This window comes from Lissotriton helveticus, chromosome 3_1, assembly GCF_964261635.1.
Source record: "Lissotriton helveticus chromosome 3_1, aLisHel1.1, whole genome shotgun sequence".
In the NCBI taxonomy this organism is placed as follows: domain Eukaryota; kingdom Metazoa; phylum Chordata; class Amphibia; order Caudata; family Salamandridae; genus Lissotriton; species Lissotriton helveticus.
In genome coordinates this window covers 33528859-33556714 of record NC_136061.1, presented here as the reverse complement: position 1 = coordinate 33556714, position 27856 = coordinate 33528859, and the positions used below count along the sequence as shown (strand labels likewise).

Sequence of the window (27856 nt, the reverse complement as noted above, 5' to 3'; positions counted from 1 at the left end):
CACAGACTGAGGGAACCTCTCTCCTGAGACCACCACAGACTGAGGGAACCTCTCTCCTGAGACCACCACAGACTGAGGGATACTCAGACCACCACGGGCTGAGGGAACCTCTCTCCTGAGACCACCACAGACTGAGGGAACCTCTCTCCTGAGACCGCCACAGACTGAGGGAACCTCTCTCCTGAGACCACCACAGACTGAGGGAACCTCTCTTCTGAGACCACCACAGACTGAGGGAACCTCTCTCCTGAGACCACCACAGACTGAGGGAACCTCTCTCCTGAGACCACCACAGACTGAGGGAACCTCTCTCCTGAGACCACCACAGACTGAGGGAACCTCTCTCCTGAGATCACCACAGACTGAGGGAACCTCTCTCCTGAGACCGCCACAGACTGAGGGAACCTCTCTTCTGAGACCACCACAGACTGAGGGAACCTCTCTCCTGAGACCACCACAGACTGAGGGAACCTCTCTCCTGAGACCGCTGCAGACTGAGGGAACCTCTCTCCTGAGACCGCCACAGACTGAGGGAACCTCTCTCCTGAGACCGCTGCAGACTGAGGGAACCTCTCTCCTGAGACCGCTGCAGACTGAGGGAACCTCTCTCCTGAGACCACCACAGACTGAGGGAACCTCTCTCCTGAGACCGCTGCAGACTGAGGGAACCTCTCTTCTGAGACCACCACAGACTGAGGGAACCTCTCTCCTGAGACCACCACAGACTGAGGGAACCTCTCTCCTGAGAACGCTGCAGACTGAGGGAACCTCTCTCCTGAGACCGCCACAGACTTAGGGAACCTCTCTCCTGAGACCGCTGCAGACTGAGGGAACCTCTCTCCTGAGACCGCTGCAGACTGAGGGAACCTCTCTCCTGAGACCACCACAGACTGAGGGAACCTCTCTCCTGAGACCGCTGCAGACTGAGGGAACCTCTCTCCTGAGACCACCACAGACTGAGGGAACCTCTCTCCTGAGACCGCCGCAGACTGAGGGAACCTCTCTCCTGAGACCACCACAGACTGAGGGAACCTCTCTCCTGAGACCACCACAGACTGAGGGAACCTCTCTCCTGAGACCGCTGCAGACTGAGGGAACCTCTCTCCTGACACCACAGACTGAGGGAACCTCTCTCCTGAGACCACCACAGACTGAGGGAACCTCTCTCCTGAGACCACCACAGACTGAGGGAACCTCTCTCCTGACACCGCCACAGACTGAGGGAACCTCTCTCCTGAGACCACCACAGACTGAGGGAACCTCTCTCCTGAGACCACCACAGACTGAGGGAACCTCTCTCCTGAGACCATCAAAGACTGAGGGAACCTCTCTTCTGAGACCACCATAGACTGAGGGAACCTCTCTCCTGACACCGCCACAGACTGAGGGAACCTCTCTCCTGAGACCGCTGCAGACTGAGGGAACCTCTCTCCTGAGACCACCACAGACTGAGGGAACCTCTCTCCTGAGACCACCACAGACTGAGGGAACCTCTCTCCTGAGACCACCGCAGACTGAGGGAACCTCTCTCCTGAGACCACCGCAGACTGAGGGAACCTCTCTCCTGAGACCACCACAGACTGAGGGAACCTCTCTCCTGAGACCATCAAAGACTGAGGGAACCTCTCTTCTGAGACCACCACAGACTGAGGGAACCTCTCTCCTGAGACCACCACAGACTGAGGGAACCTCTCTCCTGAGACCGCCACAGACTGAGGGAACCTCTCTCCTGAGACCACCACAGACTGAGGGAACCTCTCTCCTGAGACCGCCACAGACTGAGGGAACCTCTCTCCTGAGACCGCCACAGACTGAGGGAACCCGTTCTCCTGAGACCACCACAGACTGAGGGAACCTCTCTCCTGAGACCACCACAGACTGAGGGAACCTCTCTCCTGAGACCACCACAGACTGAGGGAACCTCTCTCCTGAGACCATCAAAGACTGAGGGAACCTCTCTCCTGAGACCGCCACAGACTGAGGGAACCTCTCTCCTGACACCGCCACGGACTGAGGGAACCTCTCTCCTGAGACCACCGCAGACTGAGGGAACCTCTCTCCTGAGACCACCACAGACTGAAGGAACCTCTCTCCTGAGACCACCACAGACTGAGGGAACCTCTCTCCTGAGACCACCGCAGACTGAGGGAACCTCTCTCCTGAGACCACCACAGACTGAGGGAACCTCTCTCCTGAGACCATCAAAGACTGAGGGAACCTCTCTTTTGAGACCACCACAGACTGAGGGAACCTCTCTCCTGACACCGCCACAGACTGAGGGAACCTCTCTCCTGAGACCACCGCAGACTGAGGGAACCTCTCTCCTGAGACCACCGCAGACTGAGGGAACCTCTCTCTTGAGCCCACCGCAGACTGAGGGGGCCTCTCTCCTGAGACCACCACAGACTGAGGGAGCCTCTCTCCTGAGACCACCACAGACTGAGGGAACCTCTCTCCTGAGACCACAACAGACTGAGGAAACCTCTCTCCTGAGACCACCACAGACTGAGGAAACCTCTCTCCTGAGACCACCACAGACTGAGGGAACCTCTCTCCTGAGACCACCACAGACTGAGGGAACCTCTCTCCTGAGACCGCCACAGACTGAGGGAACCTCTCTCCTGAGACCACCACAGACTGAGGGAACCTCTCTCCTGAGACCACCACAGACCGAGGGAACCTCTCTCCTGAGACCACCACAGACCGAGGGAACCTCTCTCCTGAGACCACCACAGACTGAGGGATACTCAGACCACCACAGACTGAGGGAACCTCTCTCCTGAGACCATCAAAGACTGAGGGAACCTCTCTTCTGAGACCACCTCAGACTGAGGGAACCTCTCTCCTGACACCGCCACAGACTGAGGGAACCTCTCTCCTGAGACCACCACAGACTGAGGGAACCTCTCTCCTGAGACCACCACAGACTGAGGGAACCTCTCTCCTGAGACCACCACAGACTGAGGGAACCTCTCTCCTGAGACCACCACAGACTGAGGGAACCTCTCTCCTGAGACCACCACAGACTGAGGGAACCTCTCTCCTGAGACCACCACAGACTGAGGGAACCTCTCTCCTGAGACCGCCACAGACTGAGGGAACCTCTCTCCTGAGACCACCACAGACTGAGGGAACCTCTCTCCTGAGACCGCCACAGACTGAGGGAACCTCTCTTCTGAGACCACCACAGACTGAAGGAACCTCTCTCCTGAGACCATCAAAGACTGAGGGAACCTCTCTCCTGAGACCACCACAGACGGAGAGAACATCTCTCCTGAGACCACCACAGACTGAGGGAACCTCTCTCCTGAGACCACCACAGACTGAGGGAACCTCTCTCCTGAGACCACCACAGACTGAGGGATCCTCTCTCCTGAGACCACCACAGACTGAGGGAACCTCTCTCCTGAGACCACCACAGACTGATGGAACCTCTCTCCTGAGACCACCACAGACTGAGGGATCCTCTCTCCTGAGACCACCACAGACTGAGGGAACCTCTCTCCTGAGACCACCACAGACTGAGGGAACCTCTCTCCTGAGACCACCACAGACTGAGGGAACCTCTCTCCTGAGACCGCCACAGACTGAGGGAACCTCTCTCCTGAGACCGCCACAGACTGAGGGAACCTCTCTCCTGAGACCGCCACAGACTGAGGGAACCTCTCTCCTGAGACCACCACAGACTGAGGGAACCTCTCTCCTGACACCACAGACTGAGGGAACCTCTCTCCTGAGACCACCCCAGACTGAGGGAACCTCTCTCCTGAGACCACCACAGACTGAGGGAACCTCTCTCCTGAGACCACCACAGACTGAGGGAACCTCTCTCCGGAGACCACCACAGACTGAGGGAACCTCTCTCCTGAGACCACCACAGACTGAGGGAACCTCTCTTCTGAGACCACAACAGACTGAGGGAACCTCTCTCCTGAGACCACCACAGACTGAGGGAACCTCTCTCCTGAGACCACCACAGACTGAGGGAACCTCTCTTCTGAGACCACCACAGACTGAGGGAACCTCTCTTCTGAGACCATCAAAGACTGAGGGAACCTCTCTCCTGAGACCACCACAGACTGAGGGAACCTCTCTCCTGAGACCACCACAGACTGAGGGAACCTCTCTCCTGAGACCACCACAGACTGAGGGAACCTCTCTCCTGAGACCACCACAGACTGAGGGAACCTCTCTTCTGAGACCACAACAGACTGAGGGAACCTCTCTCCTGAGACCACCACAGACTGAGGGAACCTCTCTCCTGAGACCACCACAGACTGAGGGAACCTCTCTCCTGAGACGGCCACAGACTGAGGGAACCTCTCTCCTGAGACCACCACATACTGAGGGAACCTCTCTTCTGAGACCACAACAGACTGAGGGAACCTCTCTCCTGAGACCACCACAGACTGAGGGAACCTCTCTCCTGAGACCACCACAGACTGAGGGAACCTCTCTCCTGAGACCACCACAGACTGAGGGAACCTCTCTTCTGAGACCACAACAGACTGAGGGAACCTCTCTCCCGAGACCACCACAGACTGAGGGATCCTCTCTCCTGAGACCACCACAGACTGAGGGAACCTCTCTCCTGAGACCACCACAGACTGAGGGAACCTCTCTCCTGAGACCACCACAGACTGAGGGATCCTCTCTCCTGAGACCACCACAGACTGAGGGAACCTCTCTCCTGAGACCACCACAGACTGAGGGAACCTCTCTCCTGAGACCACCGCAGACTGAGGGAACCTCTCTCCTGTGACCACCGCAGACTGAGGGAACCTCTCTCCTGAGACCACCACAGACTGAGGGAACCTCTCTCCTGAGACCACCACAGACTGAGGGAACCTCTCTCATGAGACCACCACAGACTGAGGGAACCTCTCTCCTGAGACCACCACAGACTGAGGGAACCTCTCTCCTGAGACCACCACAGACTGAGGGAACCTCTCTCCTGAGACCACCACAGACTGAGGGAACCTCTCTCCTGAGACCACCACAGACTGAGGGAACCTCTCTCATGAGACCACCACAGACTGAGGGAACCTCTCTCCTGAGACCACCACAGACTGAGGGAACCTCTCTCCGGAGACCACCACAGACTGAGGGAACCTCTCTCCTGAGACCACCACAGACTGAGGGAACCTCTCTCCTGAGACCACCACAGACTGAGGGAACCTCTCTCCGGAGACCACCACAGACTGAGGGAACCTCTCTCCTGAGACCACCACAGACTGAGGGAACCTCTCTCCTGAGACCACCACAGACTGAGGGATACTCAGACCAACACAGACTGAGGGAACCTCTCTTCTGAGACCACCACAGACTGAGGGAACCTCTCTTCTGAGACCATCAAAGACTGAGGGATCCTCTCTCCTGAGACCACCACAGACTGAGGGAACCTCTCTCCTGAGACCGCCACAGACTGAGGGAACCTCTCTCCTGAGACCACCACAGACTGAGGGAACCTCTCTTCTGAGACCACCACAGACTGAGGGAACCTCTCTCCTGAGACCACCACAGACTGAGGGAACCTCTCTCCTGAGACCACCACAGACTGAGGGAACCTCTCTCCTGAGACCACCACAGACTGAGGGAACCTCTCTCCGGAGACCACCACAGACTGAGGGAACCTCTCTCCTGAGACCACCACAGACTGAGGGATACTCAGACCACCACAGACTGAGGGAACCTCTCTCCTGAGACCACTGCAGACTGAGGGAACCTCTCTCCTGAGACCACCACAGACTGAGGGAACCTCTCTCCTGAGACCGCCACAGACTGAGGGAACCTCTCTCCTGAGACCACCACAGACTGAGGGAACCTCTCTCCTGACACCACAGACTGAGGGAACCTCTCTCCTGAGACCACCACAGACTGAGGGAACCTCTCTCCTGAGACCATCAAAGACTGAGGGAACCTCTCTTCTGAGACCACCACAGACTGAGGGAACCTCTCTCCTGAGACCACCACAGACTGAGGGAACCTCTCTCCTGAGACCGCCACAGACTGAGGGAACCTCTCTCCTGAGACCACCACAGACTGAGGGAACCTCTCTCCTGAGACCGCCACAGACTGAGGGAACCTCTCTCCTGAGACCGCCACAGACTGAGGGAACCCGTTCTCCTGAGACCACCACAGACTGAGGGAACCTCTCTCCTGAGACCACCACAGACTGAGGGAACCTCTCTCCTGAGACCACCACAGACTGAGGGAACCTCTCTCCTGAGACCATCAAAGACTGAGGGAACCTCTCTCCTGAGACCGCCACAGACTGAGGGAACCTCTCTCCTGACACCGCCACGGACTGAGGGAACCTCTCTCCTGAGACCACCGCAGACTGAGGGAACCTCTCTCCTGAGACCACCACAGACTGAAGGAACCTCTCTCCTGAGACCACCACAGACTGAGGGAACCTCTCTCCTGAGACCACCGCAGACTGAGGGAACCTCTCTCCTGAGACCACCACAGACTGAGGGAACCTCTCTCCTGAGACCATCAAAGACTGAGGGAACCTCTCTTTTGAGACCACCACAGACTGAGGGAACCTCTCTCCTGACACCGCCACAGACTGAGGGAACCTCTCTCCTGAGACCACCGCAGACTGAGGGAACCTCTCTCCTGAGACCACCGCAGACTGAGGGAACCTCTCTCTTGAGCCCACCGCAGACTGAGGGGGCCTCTCTCCTGAGACCACCACAGACTGAGGGAGCCTCTCTCCTGAGACCACCACAGACTGAGGGAACCTCTCTCCTGAGACCACAACAGACTGAGGAAACCTCTCTCCTGAGACCACCACAGACTGAGGAAACCTCTCTCCTGAGACCACCACAGACTGAGGGAACCTCTCTCCTGAGACCACCACAGACTGAGGGAACCTCTCTCCTGAGACCGCCACAGACTGAGGGAACCTCTCTCCTGAGACCACCACAGACTGAGGGAACCTCTCTCCTGAGACCACCACAGACCGAGGGAACCTCTCTCCTGAGACCACCACAGACCGAGGGAACCTCTCTCCTGAGACCACCACAGACTGAGGGATACTCAGACCACCACAGACTGAGGGAACCTCTCTCCTGAGACCATCAAAGACTGAGGGAACCTCTCTTCTGAGACCACCTCAGACTGAGGGAACCTCTCTCCTGACACCGCCACAGACTGAGGGAACCTCTCTCCTGAGACCACCACAGACTGAGGGAACCTCTCTCCTGAGACCACCACAGACTGAGGGAACCTCTCTCCTGAGACCACCACAGACTGAGGGAACCTCTCTCCTGAGACCACCACAGACTGAGGGAACCTCTCTCCTGAGACCACCACAGACTGAGGGAACCTCTCTCCTGAGACCACCACAGACTGAGGGAACCTCTCTCCTGAGACCGCCACAGACTGAGGGAACCTCTCTCCTGAGACCACCACAGACTGAGGGAACCTCTCTCCTGAGACCGCCACAGACTGAGGGAACCTCTCTTCTGAGACCACCACAGACTGAAGGAACCTCTCTCCTGAGACCATCAAAGACTGAGGGAACCTCTCTCCTGAGACCACCACAGACGGAGAGAACATCTCTCCTGAGACCACCACAGACTGAGGGAACCTCTCTCCTGAGACCACCACAGACTGAGGGAACCTCTCTCCTGAGACCACCACAGACTGAGGGATCCTCTCTCCTGAGACCACCACAGACTGAGGGAACCTCTCTCCTGAGACCACCACAGACTGATGGAACCTCTCTCCTGAGACCACCACAGACTGAGGGATCCTCTCTCCTGAGACCACCACAGACTGAGGGAACCTCTCTCCTGAGACCACCACAGACTGAGGGAACCTCTCTCCTGAGACCACCACAGACTGAGGGAACCTCTCTCCTGAGACCGCCACAGACTGAGGGAACCTCTCTCCTGAGACCGCCACAGACTGAGGGAACCTCTCTCCTGAGACCGCCACAGACTGAGGGAACCTCTCTCCTGAGACCACCACAGACTGAGGGAACCTCTCTCCTGACACCACAGACTGAGGGAACCTCTCTCCTGAGACCACCCCAGACTGAGGGAACCTCTCTCCTGAGACCACCACAGACTGAGGGAACCTCTCTCCTGAGACCACCACAGACTGAGGGAACCTCTCTCCGGAGACCACCACAGACTGAGGGAACCTCTCTCCTGAGACCACCACAGACTGAGGGAACCTCTCTTCTGAGACCACAACAGACTGAGGGAACCTCTCTCCTGAGACCACCACAGACTGAGGGAACCTCTCTCCTGAGACCACCACAGACTGAGGGAACCTCTCTTCTGAGACCACCACAGACTGAGGGAACCTCTCTTCTGAGACCATCAAAGACTGAGGGAACCTCTCTCCTGAGACCACCACAGACTGAGGGAACCTCTCTCCTGAGACCACCACAGACTGAGGGAACCTCTCTCCTGAGACCACCACAGACTGAGGGAACCTCTCTCCTGAGACCACCACAGACTGAGGGAACCTCTCTTCTGAGACCACAACAGACTGAGGGAACCTCTCTCCTGAGACCACCACAGACTGAGGGAACCTCTCTCCTGAGACCACCACAGACTGAGGGAACCTCTCTCCTGAGACGGCCACAGACTGAGGGAACCTCTCTCCTGAGACCACCACATACTGAGGGAACCTCTCTTCTGAGACCACAACAGACTGAGGGAACCTCTCTCCTGAGACCACCACAGACTGAGGGAACCTCTCTCCTGAGACCACCACAGACTGAGGGAACCTCTCTCCTGAGACCACCACAGACTGAGGGAACCTCTCTTCTGAGACCACAACAGACTGAGGGAACCTCTCTCCCGAGACCACCACAGACTGAGGGATCCTCTCTCCTGAGACCACCACAGACTGAGGGAACCTCTCTCCTGAGACCACCACAGACTGAGGGAACCTCTCTCCTGAGACCACCACAGACTGAGGGATCCTCTCTCCTGAGACCACCACAGACTGAGGGAACCTCTCTCCTGAGACCACCACAGACTGAGGGAACCTCTCTCCTGAGACCACCGCAGACTGAGGGAACCTCTCTCCTGTGACCACCGCAGACTGAGGGAACCTCTCTCCTGAGACCACCACAGACTGAGGGAACCTCTCTCCTGAGACCACCACAGACTGAGGGAACCTCTCTCATGAGACCACCACAGACTGAGGGAACCTCTCTCCTGAGACCACCACAGACTGAGGGAACCTCTCTCCTGAGACCACCACAGACTGAGGGAACCTCTCTCCTGAGACCACCACAGACTGAGGGAACCTCTCTCCTGAGACCACCACAGACTGAGGGAACCTCTCTCATGAGACCACCACAGACTGAGGGAACCTCTCTCCTGAGACCACCACAGACTGAGGGAACCTCTCTCCGGAGACCACCACAGACTGAGGGAACCTCTCTCCTGAGACCACCACAGACTGAGGGAACCTCTCTCCTGAGACCACCACAGACTGAGGGAACCTCTCTCCGGAGACCACCACAGACTGAGGGAACCTCTCTCCTGAGACCACCACAGACTGAGGGAACCTCTCTCCTGAGACCACCACAGACTGAGGGATACTCAGACCAACACAGACTGAGGGAACCTCTCTTCTGAGACCACCACAGACTGAGGGAACCTCTCTTCTGAGACCATCAAAGACTGAGGGATCCTCTCTCCTGAGACCACCACAGACTGAGGGAACCTCTCTCCTGAGACCGCCACAGACTGAGGGAACCTCTCTCCTGAGACCACCACAGACTGAGGGAACCTCTCTTCTGAGACCACCACAGACTGAGGGAACCTCTCTCCTGAGACCACCACAGACTGAGGGAACCTCTCTCCTGAGACCACCACAGACTGAGGGAACCTCTCTCCTGAGACCACCACAGACTGAGGGAACCTCTCTCCGGAGACCACCACAGACTGAGGGAACCTCTCTCCTGAGACCACCACAGACTGAGGGATACTCAGACCACCACAGACTGAGGGAACCTCTCTCCTGAGACCACTGCAGACTGAGGGAACCTCTCTCCTGAGACCACCACAGACTGAGGGAACCTCTCTCCTGAGACCGCCACAGACTGAGGGAACCTCTCTCCTGAGACCACCACAGACTGAGGGAACCTCTCTCCTGACACCACAGACTGAGGGAACCTCTCTCCTGAGACCACCACAGACTGAGGGAACCTCTCTCCTGAGACCATCAAAGACTGAGGGAACCTCTCTTCTGAGACCACCACAGACTGAGGGAACCTCTCTCCTGAGACCACCACAGACTGAGGGAACCTCTCTCCTGAGACCGCCACAGACTGAGGGAACCTCTCTCCTGAGACCACCACAGACTGAGGGAACCTCTCTCCTGAGACCGCCACAGACTGAGGGAACCTCTCTCCTGAGACCGCCACAGACTGAGGGAACCCGTTCTCCTGAGACCACCACAGACTGAGGGAACCTCTCTCCTGAGACCACCACAGACTGAGGGAACCTCTCTCCTGAGACCACCACAGACTGAGGGAACCTCTCTCCTGAGACCATCAAAGACTGAGGGAACCTCTCTCCTGAGACCGCCACAGACTGAGGGAACCTCTCTCCTGACACCGCCACGGACTGAGGGAACCTCTCTCCTGAGACCACCGCAGACTGAGGGAACCTCTCTCCTGAGACCACCACAGACTGAAGGAACCTCTCTCCTGAGACCACCACAGACTGAGGGAACCTCTCTCCTGAGACCACCGCAGACTGAGGGAACCTCTCTCCTGAGACCACCACAGACTGAGGGAACCTCTCTCCTGAGACCATCAAAGACTGAGGGAACCTCTCTTTTGAGACCACCACAGACTGAGGGAACCTCTCTCCTGACACCGCCACAGACTGAGGGAACCTCTCTCCTGAGACCACCGCAGACTGAGGGAACCTCTCTCCTGAGACCACCGCAGACTGAGGGAACCTCTCTCTTGAGCCCACCGCAGACTGAGGGGGCCTCTCTCCTGAGACCACCACAGACTGAGGGAGCCTCTCTCCTGAGACCACCACAGACTGAGGGAACCTCTCTCCTGAGACCACAACAGACTGAGGAAACCTCTCTCCTGAGACCACCACAGACTGAGGAAACCTCTCTCCTGAGACCACCACAGACTGAGGGAACCTCTCTCCTGAGACCACCACAGACTGAGGGAACCTCTCTCCTGAGACCGCCACAGACTGAGGGAACCTCTCTCCTGAGACCACCACAGACTGAGGGAACCTCTCTCCTGAGACCACCACAGACCGAGGGAACCTCTCTCCTGAGACCACCACAGACCGAGGGAACCTCTCTCCTGAGACCACCACAGACTGAGGGATACTCAGACCACCACAGACTGAGGGAACCTCTCTCCTGAGACCATCAAAGACTGAGGGAACCTCTCTTCTGAGACCACCTCAGACTGAGGGAACCTCTCTCCTGACACCGCCACAGACTGAGGGAACCTCTCTCCTGAGACCACCACAGACTGAGGGAACCTCTCTCCTGAGACCACCACAGACTGAGGGAACCTCTCTCCTGAGACCACCACAGACTGAGGGAACCTCTCTCCTGAGACCACCACAGACTGAGGGAACCTCTCTCCTGAGACCACCACAGACTGAGGGAACCTCTCTCCTGAGACCACCACAGACTGAGGGAACCTCTCTCCTGAGACCGCCACAGACTGAGGGAACCTCTCTCCTGAGACCACCACAGACTGAGGGAACCTCTCTCCTGAGACCGCCACAGACTGAGGGAACCTCTCTTCTGAGACCACCACAGACTGAAGGAACCTCTCTCCTGAGACCATCAAAGACTGAGGGAACCTCTCTCCTGAGACCACCACAGACGGAGAGAACATCTCTCCTGAGACCACCACAGACTGAGGGAACCTCTCTCCTGAGACCACCACAGACTGAGGGAACCTCTCTCCTGAGACCACCACAGACTGAGGGATCCTCTCTCCTGAGACCACCACAGACTGAGGGAACCTCTCTCCTGAGACCACCACAGACTGATGGAACCTCTCTCCTGAGACCACCACAGACTGAGGGATCCTCTCTCCTGAGACCACCACAGACTGAGGGAACCTCTCTCCTGAGACCACCACAGACTGAGGGAACCTCTCTCCTGAGACCACCACAGACTGAGGGAACCTCTCTCCTGAGACCGCCACAGACTGAGGGAACCTCTCTCCTGAGACCGCCACAGACTGAGGGAACCTCTCTCCTGAGACCGCCACAGACTGAGGGAACCTCTCTCCTGAGACCACCACAGACTGAGGGAACCTCTCTCCTGACACCACAGACTGAGGGAACCTCTCTCCTGAGACCACCCCAGACTGAGGGAACCTCTCTCCTGAGACCACCACAGACTGAGGGAACCTCTCTCCTGAGACCACCACAGACTGAGGGAACCTCTCTCCGGAGACCACCACAGACTGAGGGAACCTCTCTCCTGAGACCACCACAGACTGAGGGAACCTCTCTTCTGAGACCACAACAGACTGAGGGAACCTCTCTCCTGAGACCACCACAGACTGAGGGAACCTCTCTCCTGAGACCACCACAGACTGAGGGAACCTCTCTTCTGAGACCACCACAGACTGAGGGAACCTCTCTTCTGAGACCATCAAAGACTGAGGGAACCTCTCTCCTGAGACCACCACAGACTGAGGGAACCTCTCTCCTGAGACCACCACAGACTGAGGGAACCTCTCTCCTGAGACCACCACAGACTGAGGGAACCTCTCTCCTGAGACCACCACAGACTGAGGGAACCTCTCTTCTGAGACCACAACAGACTGAGGGAACCTCTCTCCTGAGACCACCACAGACTGAGGGAACCTCTCTCCTGAGACCACCACAGACTGAGGGAACCTCTCTCCTGAGACGGCCACAGACTGAGGGAACCTCTCTCCTGAGACCACCACATACTGAGGGAACCTCTCTTCTGAGACCACAACAGACTGAGGGAACCTCTCTCCTGAGACCACCACAGACTGAGGGAACCTCTCTCCTGAGACCACCACAGACTGAGGGAACCTCTCTCCTGAGACCACCACAGACTGAGGGAACCTCTCTTCTGAGACCACAACAGACTGAGGGAACCTCTCTCCCGAGACCACCACAGACTGAGGGATCCTCTCTCCTGAGACCACCACAGACTGAGGGAACCTCTCTCCTGAGACCACCACAGACTGAGGGAACCTCTCTCCTGAGACCACCACAGACTGAGGGATCCTCTCTCCTGAGACCACCACAGACTGAGGGAACCTCTCTCCTGAGACCACCACAGACTGAGGGAACCTCTCTCCTGAGACCACCGCAGACTGAGGGAACCTCTCTCCTGTGACCACCGCAGACTGAGGGAACCTCTCTCCTGAGACCACCACAGACTGAGGGAACCTCTCTCCTGAGACCACCACAGACTGAGGGAACCTCTCTCATGAGACCACCACAGACTGAGGGAACCTCTCTCCTGAGACCACCACAGACTGAGGGAACCTCTCTCCTGAGACCACCACAGACTGAGGGAACCTCTCTCCTGAGACCACCACAGACTGAGGGAACCTCTCTCCTGAGACCACCACAGACTGAGGGAACCTCTCTCATGAGACCACCACAGACTGAGGGAACCTCTCTCCTGAGACCACCACAGACTGAGGGAACCTCTCTCCGGAGACCACCACAGACTGAGGGAACCTCTCTCCTGAGACCACCACAGACTGAGGGAACCTCTCTCCTGAGACCACCACAGACTGAGGGAACCTCTCTCCGGAGACCACCACAGACTGAGGGAACCTCTCTCCTGAGACCACCACAGACTGAGGGAACCTCTCTCCTGAGACCACCACAGACTGAGGGATACTCAGACCAACACAGACTGAGGGAACCTCTCTTCTGAGACCACCACAGACTGAGGGAACCTCTCTTCTGAGACCATCAAAGACTGAGGGATCCTCTCTCCTGAGACCACCACAGACTGAGGGAACCTCTCTCCTGAGACCGCCACAGACTGAGGGAACCTCTCTCCTGAGACCACCACAGACTGAGGGAACCTCTCTTCTGAGACCACCACAGACTGAGGGAACCTCTCTCCTGAGACCACCACAGACTGAGGGAACCTCTCTCCTGAGACCACCACAGACTGAGGGAACCTCTCTCCTGAGACCACCACAGACTGAGGGAACCTCTCTCCGGAGACCACCACAGACTGAGGGAACCTCTCTCCTGAGACCACCACAGACTGAGGGATACTCAGACCACCACAGACTGAGGGAACCTCTCTCCTGAGACCACTGCAGACTGAGGGAACCTCTCTCCTGAGACCACCACAGACTGAGGGAACCTCTCTCCTGCGACCACCACAGACTGAGGGAACCTCTCTCCTGAGACCACCACAGACTGAGGGAACCTCTCTCCTGAGACCACCACAGACTGAGGGAACCTCTCTCCTGAGACCACCACAGACTGAGGGAACCTCTCTCCTGAGACCACCACAGACTGAGGGAACCTCTCTCCTGAGACCACCACAGACTGAGGGAACCCGTTCTCCTGAGACCGGAACCACTCCCTCATGAGCACACGCCACCCGTGGCTCGTGACGGAGTGGTTCCGTCACAGGCATGGAAGGGGTATAGCAGTTCAATGCAGGCGGCGAAATGTCCGTCTGCAAGAATGATGCTGTTCAAAAGTCTGCATACTATTTATTTCCAGAGGGACACCAACAGTTTTCATCTCTATCCTCAACGATAACCTAGTTTTGTGTTGGCCACAAAGGATAGCATCGATTCTCGATCAATTTGAAAAACTTGCTGTATGAATATGTCATCATTTAAAATCATAGGCAGGCTCAATCTTAAAATCCAGTTCTTTTATTCAGTGGTTGCAGTTTCTGCTTCAGATTCTGGTGATGTCCCGTATAATGGACATCCCTGTTGCAACTGGTCCCTTTCTAGATACAGGGCAATGACGTTTGGTTCCCGCGACCTTGGTCGCAGACTCTGGAAGCTAGCCCCCCTCTGGCAACAGTCCTCCCCTCTGCATGGGTCCAGTTGGGACAGTAGCCAGCTTCTACTCTGTGCCCAGCACCCCAGGGACTCTCCCTCACCCTGCTAGCCTCATCCAGCCAGACAGGGAGGCATTGGCTAGCACGTTGATAGCAAAGCTTGGACTTAGGTGGGACTCCCCCTCTTCATTTTGGGTTATGGGTTTTTTGGTTAATTACTTATTGAGCGATTGTTTATCATCCTGTGCCATGTAGGTGTCAACAGTCTGATCTACCCATCTTTTCTCCCAAGGCGTTGTGAAACGTGGTAAAGGGCGTTCGTAGTAGAAGAGGCCTGATACATTTTAGCCTTCTGTCTTGTCTGTTCATTTATGAGGCCGTGCGTCACTTTTACACCGCCGTTGCGTCACTTTTTGTGACGCACCAGCAGCGTAAAAAATGTGCCTTGTTGCACTATATTTACAAAGTGACGCATCTAGGTAGATGCGTCCCTTTGTAAACCCCTGCGCCACATTATACCTGCGCCAGGTATAATGTATGCAAGGGGGGGCGTATTGACGCAAGGAAGGGTCGTAGAAGTGACGCAGTGAAATCTATGAGATTTCACTGCATCACTTCTAGGACACAAATGCGTCAATTTCTTACGCCTGCCTCACAGCAGGCGTAAGACTGACGCAAGCCCTTTCATATGGGGCTTGCCCCATGTGAAAGGACACATTGCTGGAGTTGCATCACTTTTGTGACACACTCCAGCAATGCGTCACTTTTGCGCCATACAGATACGTCAGAAATACTGACGTATCTGTAACTCCTTGCGCCATGATGCGTCATACTGTAGATATGACGCATCATTGGTGTCGCAAGGAGGGCGCAGTGAAAAGTGACGCATCGCTGTTTTCATGCAGCGATGCGTCACTTTTCATAAATGAGGCCCCAGATGTTTATCAACCAAGGCCGTAATGGAGGACGCGTGCACCTTTTAGCCTTCTCATGGGTGCACGTGTTATGGCTCAAGACATGGCTGGTCATCTGAACCCTCCACCCCCGGTAGCTCGCGGCCCCTCGATACCCCCACGGGTGATTAGCCGTGCTTTACAAAACCTGGTTGATTGGTTGCTTGATTGATCTGTGTTCTAGTACCATACTAAGCGGGGACTCTAATTGTGTTCCTCTGCCCACTAACTTACAATAACCTTTTTGTGTTCTTCCTAATTGTCATTGCTGTCAGTTCTGATGCATGGGTAATGACACTGCTACACACCCTGCCCCGTCACCACCGACTGCCCCAGGGAGCAGAGGAGAGGTTTCACAGCTCCAGTCTGCTTGTCATCCACCACAGGAGCTGTGCCGGCAACACATGGCAGCAAAGTCGCTCTTCAGCCGCACAGAAGGGCCCGCGGAGAATTCCCGCGTCAGCAGCGTCTCGTCGCAGTTCAGCGACGCCCCCCAGGCCAGCCCCAGCTCGCACAGCAGCACCCCCTCCTGGTGCGAGGAGCCGGTGCAATCCAACATGGACATCTCCACTGGTCACATGATATTGGTGAGTCGCTGACCGTGGATGGGGCCGGCCCAACACTGCACGGGGATCACCTGACAGGGGGATTCAGAGAAGAAGCACATGAGAATGCAACTTCCCACTGACTTGCATTGGAGTGACGTTTTATTAGGTGGTAGAAAGTCAAATTAGGATAATTTTGGGTTTCTCAAATCATGACCCTACCACCTATTAATGAGTGTTGGCTGGTGTGGCATAAGGATGCGAGGTGTGAAAAGGCAGGTGGCTGGATAGATGTATACGGTATAGGCTACAATACGGATAGAAACAGCTGAGCAATACAGATATGTGATGGGCTAGTATAGAATTAAAGGCAGATGGGTGAGGGCTGGTGAAGTAAAAACTGTAAAAATACTGACCTGATGGAGGGATACAGAGATGTGTGGAAATGATGAGCTGTAGGGTGGATACAGAGATATGTTATGGAGCTGGACTGCTGGAGGCATGCATAGGCAGGTGGGAGAGAAACAGAGAGGCGTGTAAAGGCTGGACTGGACTCTGGCATGGCTCAGAGAAGAGTGGAATTAGTGACCTGGACGCGGGATACAGACGTGTGGAAGGGCTGGTCTGGTGGAGGGCTAATTGTCTGTGAAATTTTTTTTTCTGGCTGTATTCTTTGTGTTACCGTTGGTTGTTGTATGGATTAATTTTTCTCTCCATCTGCCTTCTTTGGGTTGTCTGGGTCCATTCTTTGGCTTCTTTTGTTGGATTGTGTGTGTTCTCTGGCTATATTCTTTGCTTTCTGTAGCTTCCTGTTTTGAGTTCAATAAATGATTTTTTTTTTTCGGGTTGTATTCTTTGGTTTCCTTGGCTTTCATTTTCCTCTGTATATATGTACATTTTGCTTCCTCTCTGTTTTCGTTGTATTCCATTCATATATTGTGCGTTTTCTGGTTGTATTCTTGTTTTTATGTTGTTGTTCCTGTTCACAGTGTATCGCTGCCCATTCTCTGGCTGTACTTTTTTTTTATGGCTGTATTCTTTGGTATTTTTAGGCTGTGTACTTCCTCTGGCTACACTCTGCAGTTTGCTGTCTGTGTTGCATGTGTTGTGCAGTTTGCTGGCTGTGCTGCATGTGTTGTGCAGTTTGCTGGCTGTGCTGCATGTGTTGTGCAGTTTGCTGGCTGTGTTGCATGTGTTGTGCAGTTTGCTGTCTGTATTGCATGTGTTGTGCAGTTTGCTGGCTGTGCTGCATGTGTTGTGCAGTTTGCTGTCTGTATTGCATGTGTTGTGCAGTTTGCTGGCTGTGCTGCATGTGTTGTGCAGTTTGCTGGCTGTGTTGCATGTGTTGTGCAGTTTGCTGGCTGTGCTGCATGTGTTTTGCAGTTTGCTGGCTGTGTTGCATGTGTTGTGCAGTTTGCTGGTTGTGTTGCATGTGTTGTGCAGTTTGCTGACTGTGTTGCATGTGTTGTGCAGTTTGCTGGGAGGCAAGCCTTCCCCTGGGCCCCAGCAGCAGCACGCCCCTGGTAGATTCCAGTCCAAGACGAGAACATTTCCATGGGGTCACAACCCCTCTTTTATACACAAAATCCTTTGTCTCCGAAGGTGCAGGCAAGGGGCGAACCAGATGCAACTGGTTCTGGAGCACTTTGTTTTGCTCAGCTCCCCTGTCTATTCACAAGACAGGCCAGGGACATCAGACACACCACAGGGGGTGGAGCCAGCATTGTGGAGGGAAGGCCCAGCCCCATTCAGGTCCCAGGTGCACTCCTCCCTCCCATCAACATGCGATCTCTCCATTCACCACCGGGGCAGACCCATCCTGACTCCTGGAGCCAGGCACACCAGCCAGCTCCAGACAATCACAAGCTAGACAGTCAAATCACATTAACTGCACAGATATGCCAACTTCTAAAAGTGGCACTTCCACACTAGACACATTAAATCCGCGCACATCATCGCGCAGCATTTACTCTCACGAGTTTGCACATACCAAACTCGCCCCTGCACTCCCCACACATCAGGAACTACCATGGACACACATATCCCCCATGCATTCCTATGGGAGAGCAGGCCAATCTCACCACACGCACTCAGAGAGTGCACGCACTTTACACTGGGACACAGTGCTAAAGTGCGCAGAGACCTAAAATCACAACCACCATGCCAGAGGCTGAAGGCAAACCGTCTAGAGGTGAACCTGCCAAAAAGGCCCAAGTCCGACACCTCCTCTCACCCCTCACCCAGGGCAGCATCACCATGAGCCCTTTGCTGCTCCCCTCTCAGTGGTATCTGCTCTTTCTTTGTTTTTCAGTCCTACATGGAGGACCACCTGAGGAACCGCGACCGGCTCGCCAAGGAGTGGCAGGCGTTGTGCGCGTACCAAGCCGAGCCCAACTCCTGCTCCCTGGCCCAGGACCCGACCAACCTGAAGAAAAGCCGCAACCCGGAGTATGTGCCATGTAAGTACCCACGTGCCTCTCCTAGCTGCACCTTTGTCGCTATGACCGCTCCTCTGTGCCTCAGGCTGCTCGAAGCCCTTCTTCAGCAAAGGCTCTAACTATTAAATGAAAAGCAGCAATGCTTTTGGTCATCTCCTAACAGCATACGTCCAGATGGAAGGGTCTGTACTACAGTTGCACTGAGTCTTTGCGGTGCAATTCCATGCAAGGGAAGGAAAGATGGGTTTCACATTTTAGCTCCCCAAGAAAAAAGAGCCGACCACTGCAGCGAAAAAAGTTACACCAATTTACACCAGAAAGGGTGCTTGGATTTGAATAATACCTTCAGTAAATTTGTAAATATTAGCACATGAAATTGGTCGCCACTTAAAACAGAAGAGAAAAGTGACAGGGTACCAAACATCACTGAGGAGTCTGCTACTTAGAAAAGCCAGAGTAAGCTTGTCTCGGGCCGAGCAGACTTTGGGTGACTTGCTACGATTCGCTGGATTGACCGATTTTTCTGTCCTTACTGACGACAATAAGATCAGTCTCCCCAGGAGATCTTTTCCCTCTAGCCGAGCTCAGTTCTTTGGAGCCAGACATCTTGAAGTATTATTGGGACTTCTGAACACCTCCCTTATTCAAAGGAAGATCCCCAGGCATGGAAACGTGCCCCAGTCCGGCCCTTATTGAAGAAAGAGAACTTCGACCCTGAGAACTGGTCCAGTTATAGACCAGTGTCCATGCTCCCCATGATGGCGAAAGTAATGGAGAAGCATGAAAATCAGCACCTCTCTGAGTTTGTAGTGGCACAGGATTATCTTCACTCTTCTCAGTCGGGATTCAGGAAAGGACACAGCACCAAGCCCACCCTTCTAGGAGTCGCGGGACATCTGAGAGGCCTCCTGGAGAAGGGCAAAACAGGCGCGCCTATTCTATTTGATCTGTTAGGACTCCTAACTTTACTACTCCTAAACTGAGAAAAATCCTAACTTTAAGACTTTCGGTATTCACAGAAGGCATTTAGGAGTCCTAAAGTTAGAAGTCCTAACTCTAAACTGAGAAAAATCCTATTTTAAGACTTTCGGTATTCACAGAAGGCATTTAGGAGTCCTAAAGTTAGGAGTCGTAACTCTACCACTCCTAAACTGAGAAAAATCGGTATTTCGGTATTCACAGAAGGCATTTAGGAGTCCTAAAGTTAAGACTCCTAACTTCTGTGAATACCGAAATGAGTAAGCATCTTCTGTGAATACCAACATGAGTAAGTGTCTTCTGTGAATACCAAAATGGTAGTCAGTTTAGGATTTTGTCTTAAGTTAGTTTTCTGAATCGGTCCCTGTGTTAATAATAATAGGTTCACGCCTCTCTAAATTATCTCTTTGACACGGACTCATAACGGTAAGATCCTCAGGAACCATTGCAAGACACTCACAGCCTGAACTAGGCAAGCAACATTGATACCTCCTATCATTCCATTATATGGAAGTCTGCAGACGTCCTGGAACTGCCTCGGTCTACTCAGGAAACAAAATCTAATATTCTCACAGAGGTCCTTCATCCCTGTGTGCACACTTCATACGGCCCCTTCCATTTAATGAGGCGGCAGTGACCCCTGTGCTGCCTGCGTGGTCCAAACCATCCTCGACCACTGCGACAACAAATCTACTGTCAGGCGATGTAGACCTGCCACAGGTGACCCCTTATCTTTGACGTGGCACCTTTCCTCAGAAAACCTTGTTTTTCAGGCTTCGTCCTCCTCTTGACCATCTCCTGGCACTTTCCCTGCTGCTCCAGCGAACAGGGAATCGAAACAAATGGTGGCCTGGGCCAAGAAAATCTTGGTGGCTCAAAACCTAGCACTCATCAAATGCCACGTGTATGCTGAAAATCTATGTGAACGCACTCTGGGACATCGCGGACACTCTCAACCCTAACCTTACCCAGGAAATTCACGTTCACTTTCAAGACCTCATCAGAGATGACCGAGCAGCACCTGGACAAGGGATGCAATCTGGTCTGGATGGGTCTGGATACAGAAAATTCAGTCACTAGGTCTATGGCAACATCTATCTAGGGCCAGAGACACACCTGATCGACAACTTCAGGATTCTCCTCAGAATCACTGATGGACCTTCCCTTTGAAGGCACCAAATTATTCAGAGTCTAGGCCGACTCAGTCTTTAAATATTTTAAGCCAAGTTATGCCATGGCTCGATGGCTTGGTTTGCAGTTCAAAAGGAAAGACTTTCTAGGGTTACAGAAGTTTTGAAGCTTTGGAAAGGGCCTCAACTTTCCCCCCCATGAGGCAGCCTTCACCGAACAACACTCCCAGAAACCTATCCTACGACAATACAGAGGTCGTGGAAAAAAAAGAGGATGTCCAGCCTCTCAAACAGTCACCCACTCCTCCTCTTCCTCCCCAGTCATCACAGGGAAGCAGCCCCAGTTCTGTCTTGTCAGTCTAAATGAGGCCAGTGGGAGGCAGGCTTTCCCTTTTTCTATAGGACTGGAAAGCCATAACTTCAGACCAGTGGGTCCTACAAATTGTGGAAAAGAGATATACCCTACCCTATCACCAGTGTCCTCCTCGGATTCCTCTCCCGAGTCAGTCCTTTTGCAGAACCACTTTATGCATCAAAAAGTGGCACCTTTGTTTCAGAAAGGAGCCGTTGAGGTGGTGCCAGAGCAGGACATTGGTCAAGGATGCTATTTCCAACACTTCCTTTTTCTACAGAAGCATAGCAGACCCTTGACCTCAGGGTCTTGAACCTCTTTCTCCACAACAAGAAGTTGAAGATGCTATCCCTGGCACAGGGTCTCTTGACGCTTGATCTCGGAACCTGGATGGTGTCACTTGACTTACAAGGCACATAGTTACAAATACCAATCCTAAAATCCCACAGGAAATACTTGTGATGCATAGGGAATTTAACTACCAATTGTCGTCCTCCATTTGGTATGGCATTAGTACCACAAGTCTTCACAAAGGTTATTTTTTGCTCTCCATCTGCCGTCTTCGGCTTGTCTAGGTCTAATATTTGACTTCTCTGGTTGTGTTCTGGCTGTATATTGAAAGGTAGGTCTGGTGGCAAAGGGGGATATTTACAATAAAATGTCGGAGTGCAGTGTTAGGCAACATTTGTAACGCCGTGCTCTGACAATTTGTAAATGCTGGGATTCTCCTTATCTACAAAAATACAGCGCACGCGCACCCATGTGTTTCTCCTAGTGCCGGCGCTAAAAAAGCTGCTTAGCGCCAGCGCAGGCACCCTTGCGCCATGTTGCAAAGGTGTTTATGTGCAGGAAGGGACACCTTCCTGCCCGTAAACAATATTGAAAGGCGATTGGCTGTTTCTATGTGTGCTGCAGAATGCAGCACATATAGAAAGAGCAAAATACAACGAGAAATGAATATTTTATCCTTGTATCGCCAGCCTAAGAGCAGGTTTTACCTGGCCTTACTTTTTGCTGCTGACCCAGCCTCGTAAATGGCAGTTGTAGTGGAGGAGGTCAGAGATTCCAGCGTTTTTGTACTTGGGCGACTGGTTCTAAAGGCCAGGGCTCTGGATGTGATGCAGTCACATCTGCAGTTGACAACATCCTTGCTGTAACAACTTTGGTATTTCTGTCAATGAACCCAGATATCACCTGAAGACCCCTCAGCTCCTGTCCATAGGGCAGTCCTGGATGCCACTTTGGATGGAGTCTTTCCACCACAGCAGAGAGCGCGACACATTCATGCACTGCTTACCGGTTCCAGGTAGAGACCGAGATGCAGCCCTGTAAGTCCTTCACCTGCTAGATTTGCTGGCTTCTTGAGGGCTCTCCAGTGATGGGCAGTGGTTCCAGCACAGGGGTGAGCTTGCGGACTCCTTGTGGTTTCCAAGGACACTGCAGCACAGTTTGCCAGGTAGGCTGTGGAGGAGAACCTTTGCAGAGGGATGTCCTTCAAGCCCTATCTAGCCGTAACCATGCCCGAGACAGAGGCATCCACTCCGGTGCGGGCGCTCATCTGTAGGAACTGGAGATCCGACGCCCTTGACAGTCTTTGGTCTCCAGAGGAGCAGAGTCTTCACATAAATCTGCTCGAGCTGAAGGCAATTTGCATTGTATCCAAGATGTTTATCCCAGCCCTTCATTGTAAGTCAGTTCAGATCTTAATAGAAAAAACAACGGTAATGTGGTATGTCAACAAACACAGGAGAGTGGGGTCCCAGCCTCTCTGCCAAGAAGCCTGTCATGGGAGCACAGCCACAGATTGTGGCTACTGTTGAATCATGTGTTGGGCTCACTGAACACCAGAACTAATGGCCTGAGCAAGCATTATATTGCCAACCACAAGTGTTGTCTCCACCCGGAAGCTGTGAAGAGCATCTTTAATCTATGGGGCGTTCCCGGCGTCGATCTCTTCCACTCGCTCCAATTTCCATTGCCTACAGTTCTGTACCCTCTAGCATCCAATGCAAGGAGCCTTAGGGACGTGTTTTGGTTGAAGTGGGGCTTTTTCTCTCTGCTACTCATTTCCTCCTGTACCCTTGATTCCTCACGGTTCTGAGAAAGATCCACCGAGACCGGCCCAAGTCATCCTAGTTGTCCTGGATTGACAGAGAAGGGTGTGGTGCACAGACCTTCTGCACCTCTCCTTGTGTCTCCTGCTTTGTCTTCCTTTGAGGGTGGACCTCCTCCTCAGTCAGAGGGGCAAGCTCTCCATCCACTTCTCCAGAGCCTATCCCTTCATGCATGGAGATTGAGCTGGGACACTTGGCCACGTTTCAGCTGCTGGATCAGGTAGTGGATATGATCGTATCTTCATGCCGTTCCATCGAGCGACACAGGTTTATCGCTCGATGCCCAAATCAGCAGGTTGATCTCTTGAAAGTTCGTCTCTCTGACATCCACCTCACAAGGATATGCACCTCATGTGGATGCGGAGTCTTCTCAGTAATGAAGTAAATAATAAACTGGAGGATAGAATGCTTGAATGAATCTGAGCCACTGGTATTTAGTCGGGCCGCATCCCAGTCCATGTGTTATTTCACCCACCAACCCCCTCAGATTTGCCTGACCTGGACTCTAATCCGTCTTGGTCCTGCTCCAATAGCAGCAGTCGAGGCTGAACTGCCTAGTCAGGTCTTCCGTAAAGCAGCACACAAGCACCCCAGACCAGTTTCACCCTAATTGGGGTTCTTCAGCCAAGTGCGGCTTGACTCCAGTGGCGCAGTGAGCACGGGACCCTCATCCAGGCATACCCGGTGCCTCAGGCCGTCACAGTGAAATAAACTAAAAAGGGATGTAATCTCAGTCATTGGCAATTACTCGTGCCACATCTCAGTCATTCCATTTTTTTGCCCAACATTCCCCCTTGGATTAGACCCGCCATATGCAAATCAGTCTTAATCCTGTTCCAATAGGAGCGGTCCAGCTCAAACTGCCAGGCCAGGTCCTCCGAGGTGGCAAAATAACGATGAACTGGGATGCGGCCTGAGTAATTACCAGTGGCTGAGATTAATTCAAGTCTTCCATCGATATCTTTTTTGTATACTTCAGAGTCTTCCTGATAGTCAGTCAAAGAGCACAGGAATATACAATTTGCCTGCAGATGTGTAGAGGGACTTTGAGGGATAAAGAGAAGTAAAGAACATTGCAGAATGACTTCTTCAGAGTCTGCTCATGGTCAGAGTCTGGAAAGGCTTCGCGAACGACCTGGTAATCTTCTGCTTACAATAGAGTGTGTCTCAACACAAGCTTTGACCCCCCTGGGGAGAGAGGCATGAATGTTGAGTACAATATTGTATCCGTCCCAAGTTGCCGATGAGAAATATGACATTAATGTCAAAACCTGGACCTATGATTTTCTCTGTGAGAGAAAGGGGGGAGTGAGGGGTGTGGGGGGGGTCTTGGATGGGGAGGATTGGGTAGAAGGGTCCTTGGCGGGGGCTGAACAACTAAACAGTGTTTGACATGTGTTGCTGAGCTAAAAAACTTTCTTCCCCAGTTTGCTAAATAATACTAATTGTCCATTAATAATTCCACGCCCATGGGCTAGCAGAAATCACCCAGTGCTGTGCATTCCAAAATCAATCTGTCAGGGACCAGCCTTTCACTGCAAAGAGTGCGGTACCAAGTGCACCCAAATTGGCAGTCGTGGTCTGGGATTGGCTCTTGGACTGCCCAGGCCATGCTACCTTGGACTGAAAGCACCCAGCAGAGTGAGAGTTCTTAGCCAAATCTGGAGCGACTAGAGGTGACACAGCGCTGTCACTCATGTGGGGTCCTGGCAATGTGGTGTTTGACCCAGTCGCAGAAGGCTGATATTGGTCCAGGCCTTGCTGCTCTGGCAAGGGCTGTCATGGTAAGTGTACCGCGCCCCCATCTGGAGTCTGAATGAGGCCCTAGAATTGTTTGTGGCTTGGGAGGACTGACATAGGTGTGTGATCAACTGTAAGTGATACATTTGCTGCATAGCGGCACTGCCAGAGCTCTGGTGAAAAAAAGCAAATGGTTCAGCTGTCATTGATGGTGAAGTAGCCTTGACTTGAGGCCTCAGGTTAGATAGTAGTGGAGAGCAAGCGATGGACATGAGCTCAGAGCGCCCCTGACCGGAAGCCGGCTGTCCCTGTCTCCAAATAGACAGGAAGGAGTATTCAAGAGGAACACCCACCCTTGACACACGGAGGGTCAAAATAACAAGAGCAGTGAATTGGTGGAAATTTGATGACTGGTGGGAGTTTTCTGCGATTGATTGTCATGTGGTATTCACAAACTGTGTGGAACTGGGGTAGACATCAAACGCACGGCAATCCCCAGGTTGTGCTGCCCTAGAATGTAAGATCGACTAAGGAGCAATAGATTATGGCCTCTTTTGCAAACAATAAAAGATGAAAGCCGACTTTTTTACAAAGAACAAAATCATCCTTAAAACACTGCAGTCAAATGCTGCCATGCTGCAAACACAAATGATGGAGCTAACGGAAAGAGTGCAACCCCTTAGAAAACAGGGCAGAGGACTCAGAGAGCCGCTCATGGAGAAATAACATGTGTGAGAAAGGCGTTCTTGAGGCCTTGTGGGCTCTGTTATGGTCTCATTGATTCAGAAATGCTGGCTGAATTTGGGACCACATAAGGAAGCGGAAGTGCGAATTCTGAACTAGAGAGATCATACTGAGGAATGCATGGAAGGCAGGCAGGCCACTACTGCAGATTGGGAGGTCTCGGTTTTCCCAGATTACTTGCTGACAGCCTAGAACCATTGCTCTCTCTTCCTGGCAGATGAGCATGAGCACAGGGACATGGGCTTATCCTATATTGTCAGGTTGATTCAAAATGATCCAGATGCCGAATTATTTGTTTGAAGATCCCAAGGAAGCCACAAACTGGTTAGAACCGGATGGTCGGAAGTATGGAGGGAGGTTTGATGGATGGCGCGGCACCCACACACACAGTTTAGGGAGGATCATCACAGTATCAAATGAGGACACCATTGCAACTGAAACATGGCAAGAGGCAAGCAGCGGGGGCAGCGGGAACAAACTTGGACAACACATCGATGAGGGATTCCTTGGATTCTGCTATAGACTCCAGTGACTCTACAGCAGCGCGGCTGTGTATTTGAAAGGATTGCTTTTATATTTTACTTAAGCGCAAGCAGACACACCTATGTTGATGGGGTGGAAATATATGAATCTAGGGTGAAATATGCAATGCTGATGCATTGTGAGTCTCGCGGATTTCATCACAAGTCATTCTCATAACTGAAAGTTACTTTTTTAACGCAAAGAACCTGTTCTATTCCAAACCCAACTCAGGATGGCAGGATAGCACACAGCTTGTGATCTACAACACTACAAGCTGCAGACAGTTGGTTACAGGTAAGTACAATGTTCCTTACCAGTCACAGCCAGTCATCCATACGTCACGCCTTCCGGCCCATTGGGTGTGCAGCACTGACACTATGCGCCATTGGAAGGGGCTGGGTGGCCTTCGGTTGCATAACTCCTCCCAGACTGACATGCTGTAGGTTCACTAACTAGCAGGACCTGAGCACAAGAGGATGAATCAGTCAGCCAGGCAGAGTATTAATATGCTGCTGTGTCCATCTGTATGTGTATAACCCGCACTCCGTGTTCTGTTTCAGACGATCACACCAGGATCAAGCTGAGAGCCGACGTCAGCCCTTCCCGGAGTGACTTCATCAATGCCAGCCCCATCGTAAGTGGTTTACCCAGACCAGGACTGAAGAAGACCTCCCAGGAGGGCAGGCTCCAGAGGCCTGTGAGTGAATGCAGGGAGCAGAGCCCGGATCCTGTGCCGTCTGTAACATGTCCTTCTCAGAGAGCGTGCTTGGATGCATCAGTGTGAAAGGATCCATTGAGGGATAACAGCCCTTGCAAAGATCATTCATAGATAGTTGTCCTCACATGCACGCACCCATCACATGCATGCACGCGTCACATGCACACACCCATCACATGCACCGCGCAGAGAGTTTGTCAAAATCCCATCCACACAAATACCAACCTGTGACAATACTGAGTACAAAATATCAACTTGTTTATAATCACCAGGGTAAACTTACACACAGGATGTTATATTTGCAGGTTATGTCACTACAGGCCAGAAATGTAGGTGGATTTGTGCCAGGACACCCCCATCACATCACAATCGGAGGCCTTGGTCACCTCCAGGTTGAGACAGGTTGGCATCGGATGTAACTATGAAGGAAGTCATCTGTTGTCGATAGACACAGGGTTCCCTCAGACCACAGGATCACTAGACTGGCTGAATAATCTGAGGATCTCCTAACCTCAAGTACTCACGTCTCCTCTTCGTACCCTGTGCCCGAAGTCCCATCTCTGATCGTCTGCACCTCAGGTCCTGGTGTTAATCTTTTTTTTTTATATAT

The 27856-nt window shown here is 53.2% G+C and overlaps 1 protein-coding gene across 4 annotated transcripts in view; it reads left to right on the top strand.

Moving 5' to 3' along the window:
• PTPRN (protein tyrosine phosphatase receptor type N) overlaps positions 1 to 27856 on the top strand; it is a 352125-nt gene that overhangs the window by 249012 nt on the left and 75257 nt on the right. For 2 of the 4 annotated variants that reach the window (XM_078679171.1, XM_078679172.1), the window contains exons 14-16: positions 16352 to 16552; positions 18822 to 18969; positions 27089 to 27225. In XM_078679171.1, the coding sequence (XP_078535297.1) occupies positions 16352 to 16552; positions 18822 to 18969; positions 27089 to 27225 (486 nt within the window). The remainder of the gene's footprint in view (positions 1 to 16351; positions 16553 to 18821; positions 18970 to 27088; positions 27226 to 27856) is intronic. The other 2 variants (XM_078679173.1, XM_078679175.1) reach the window with 1 other exon arrangement.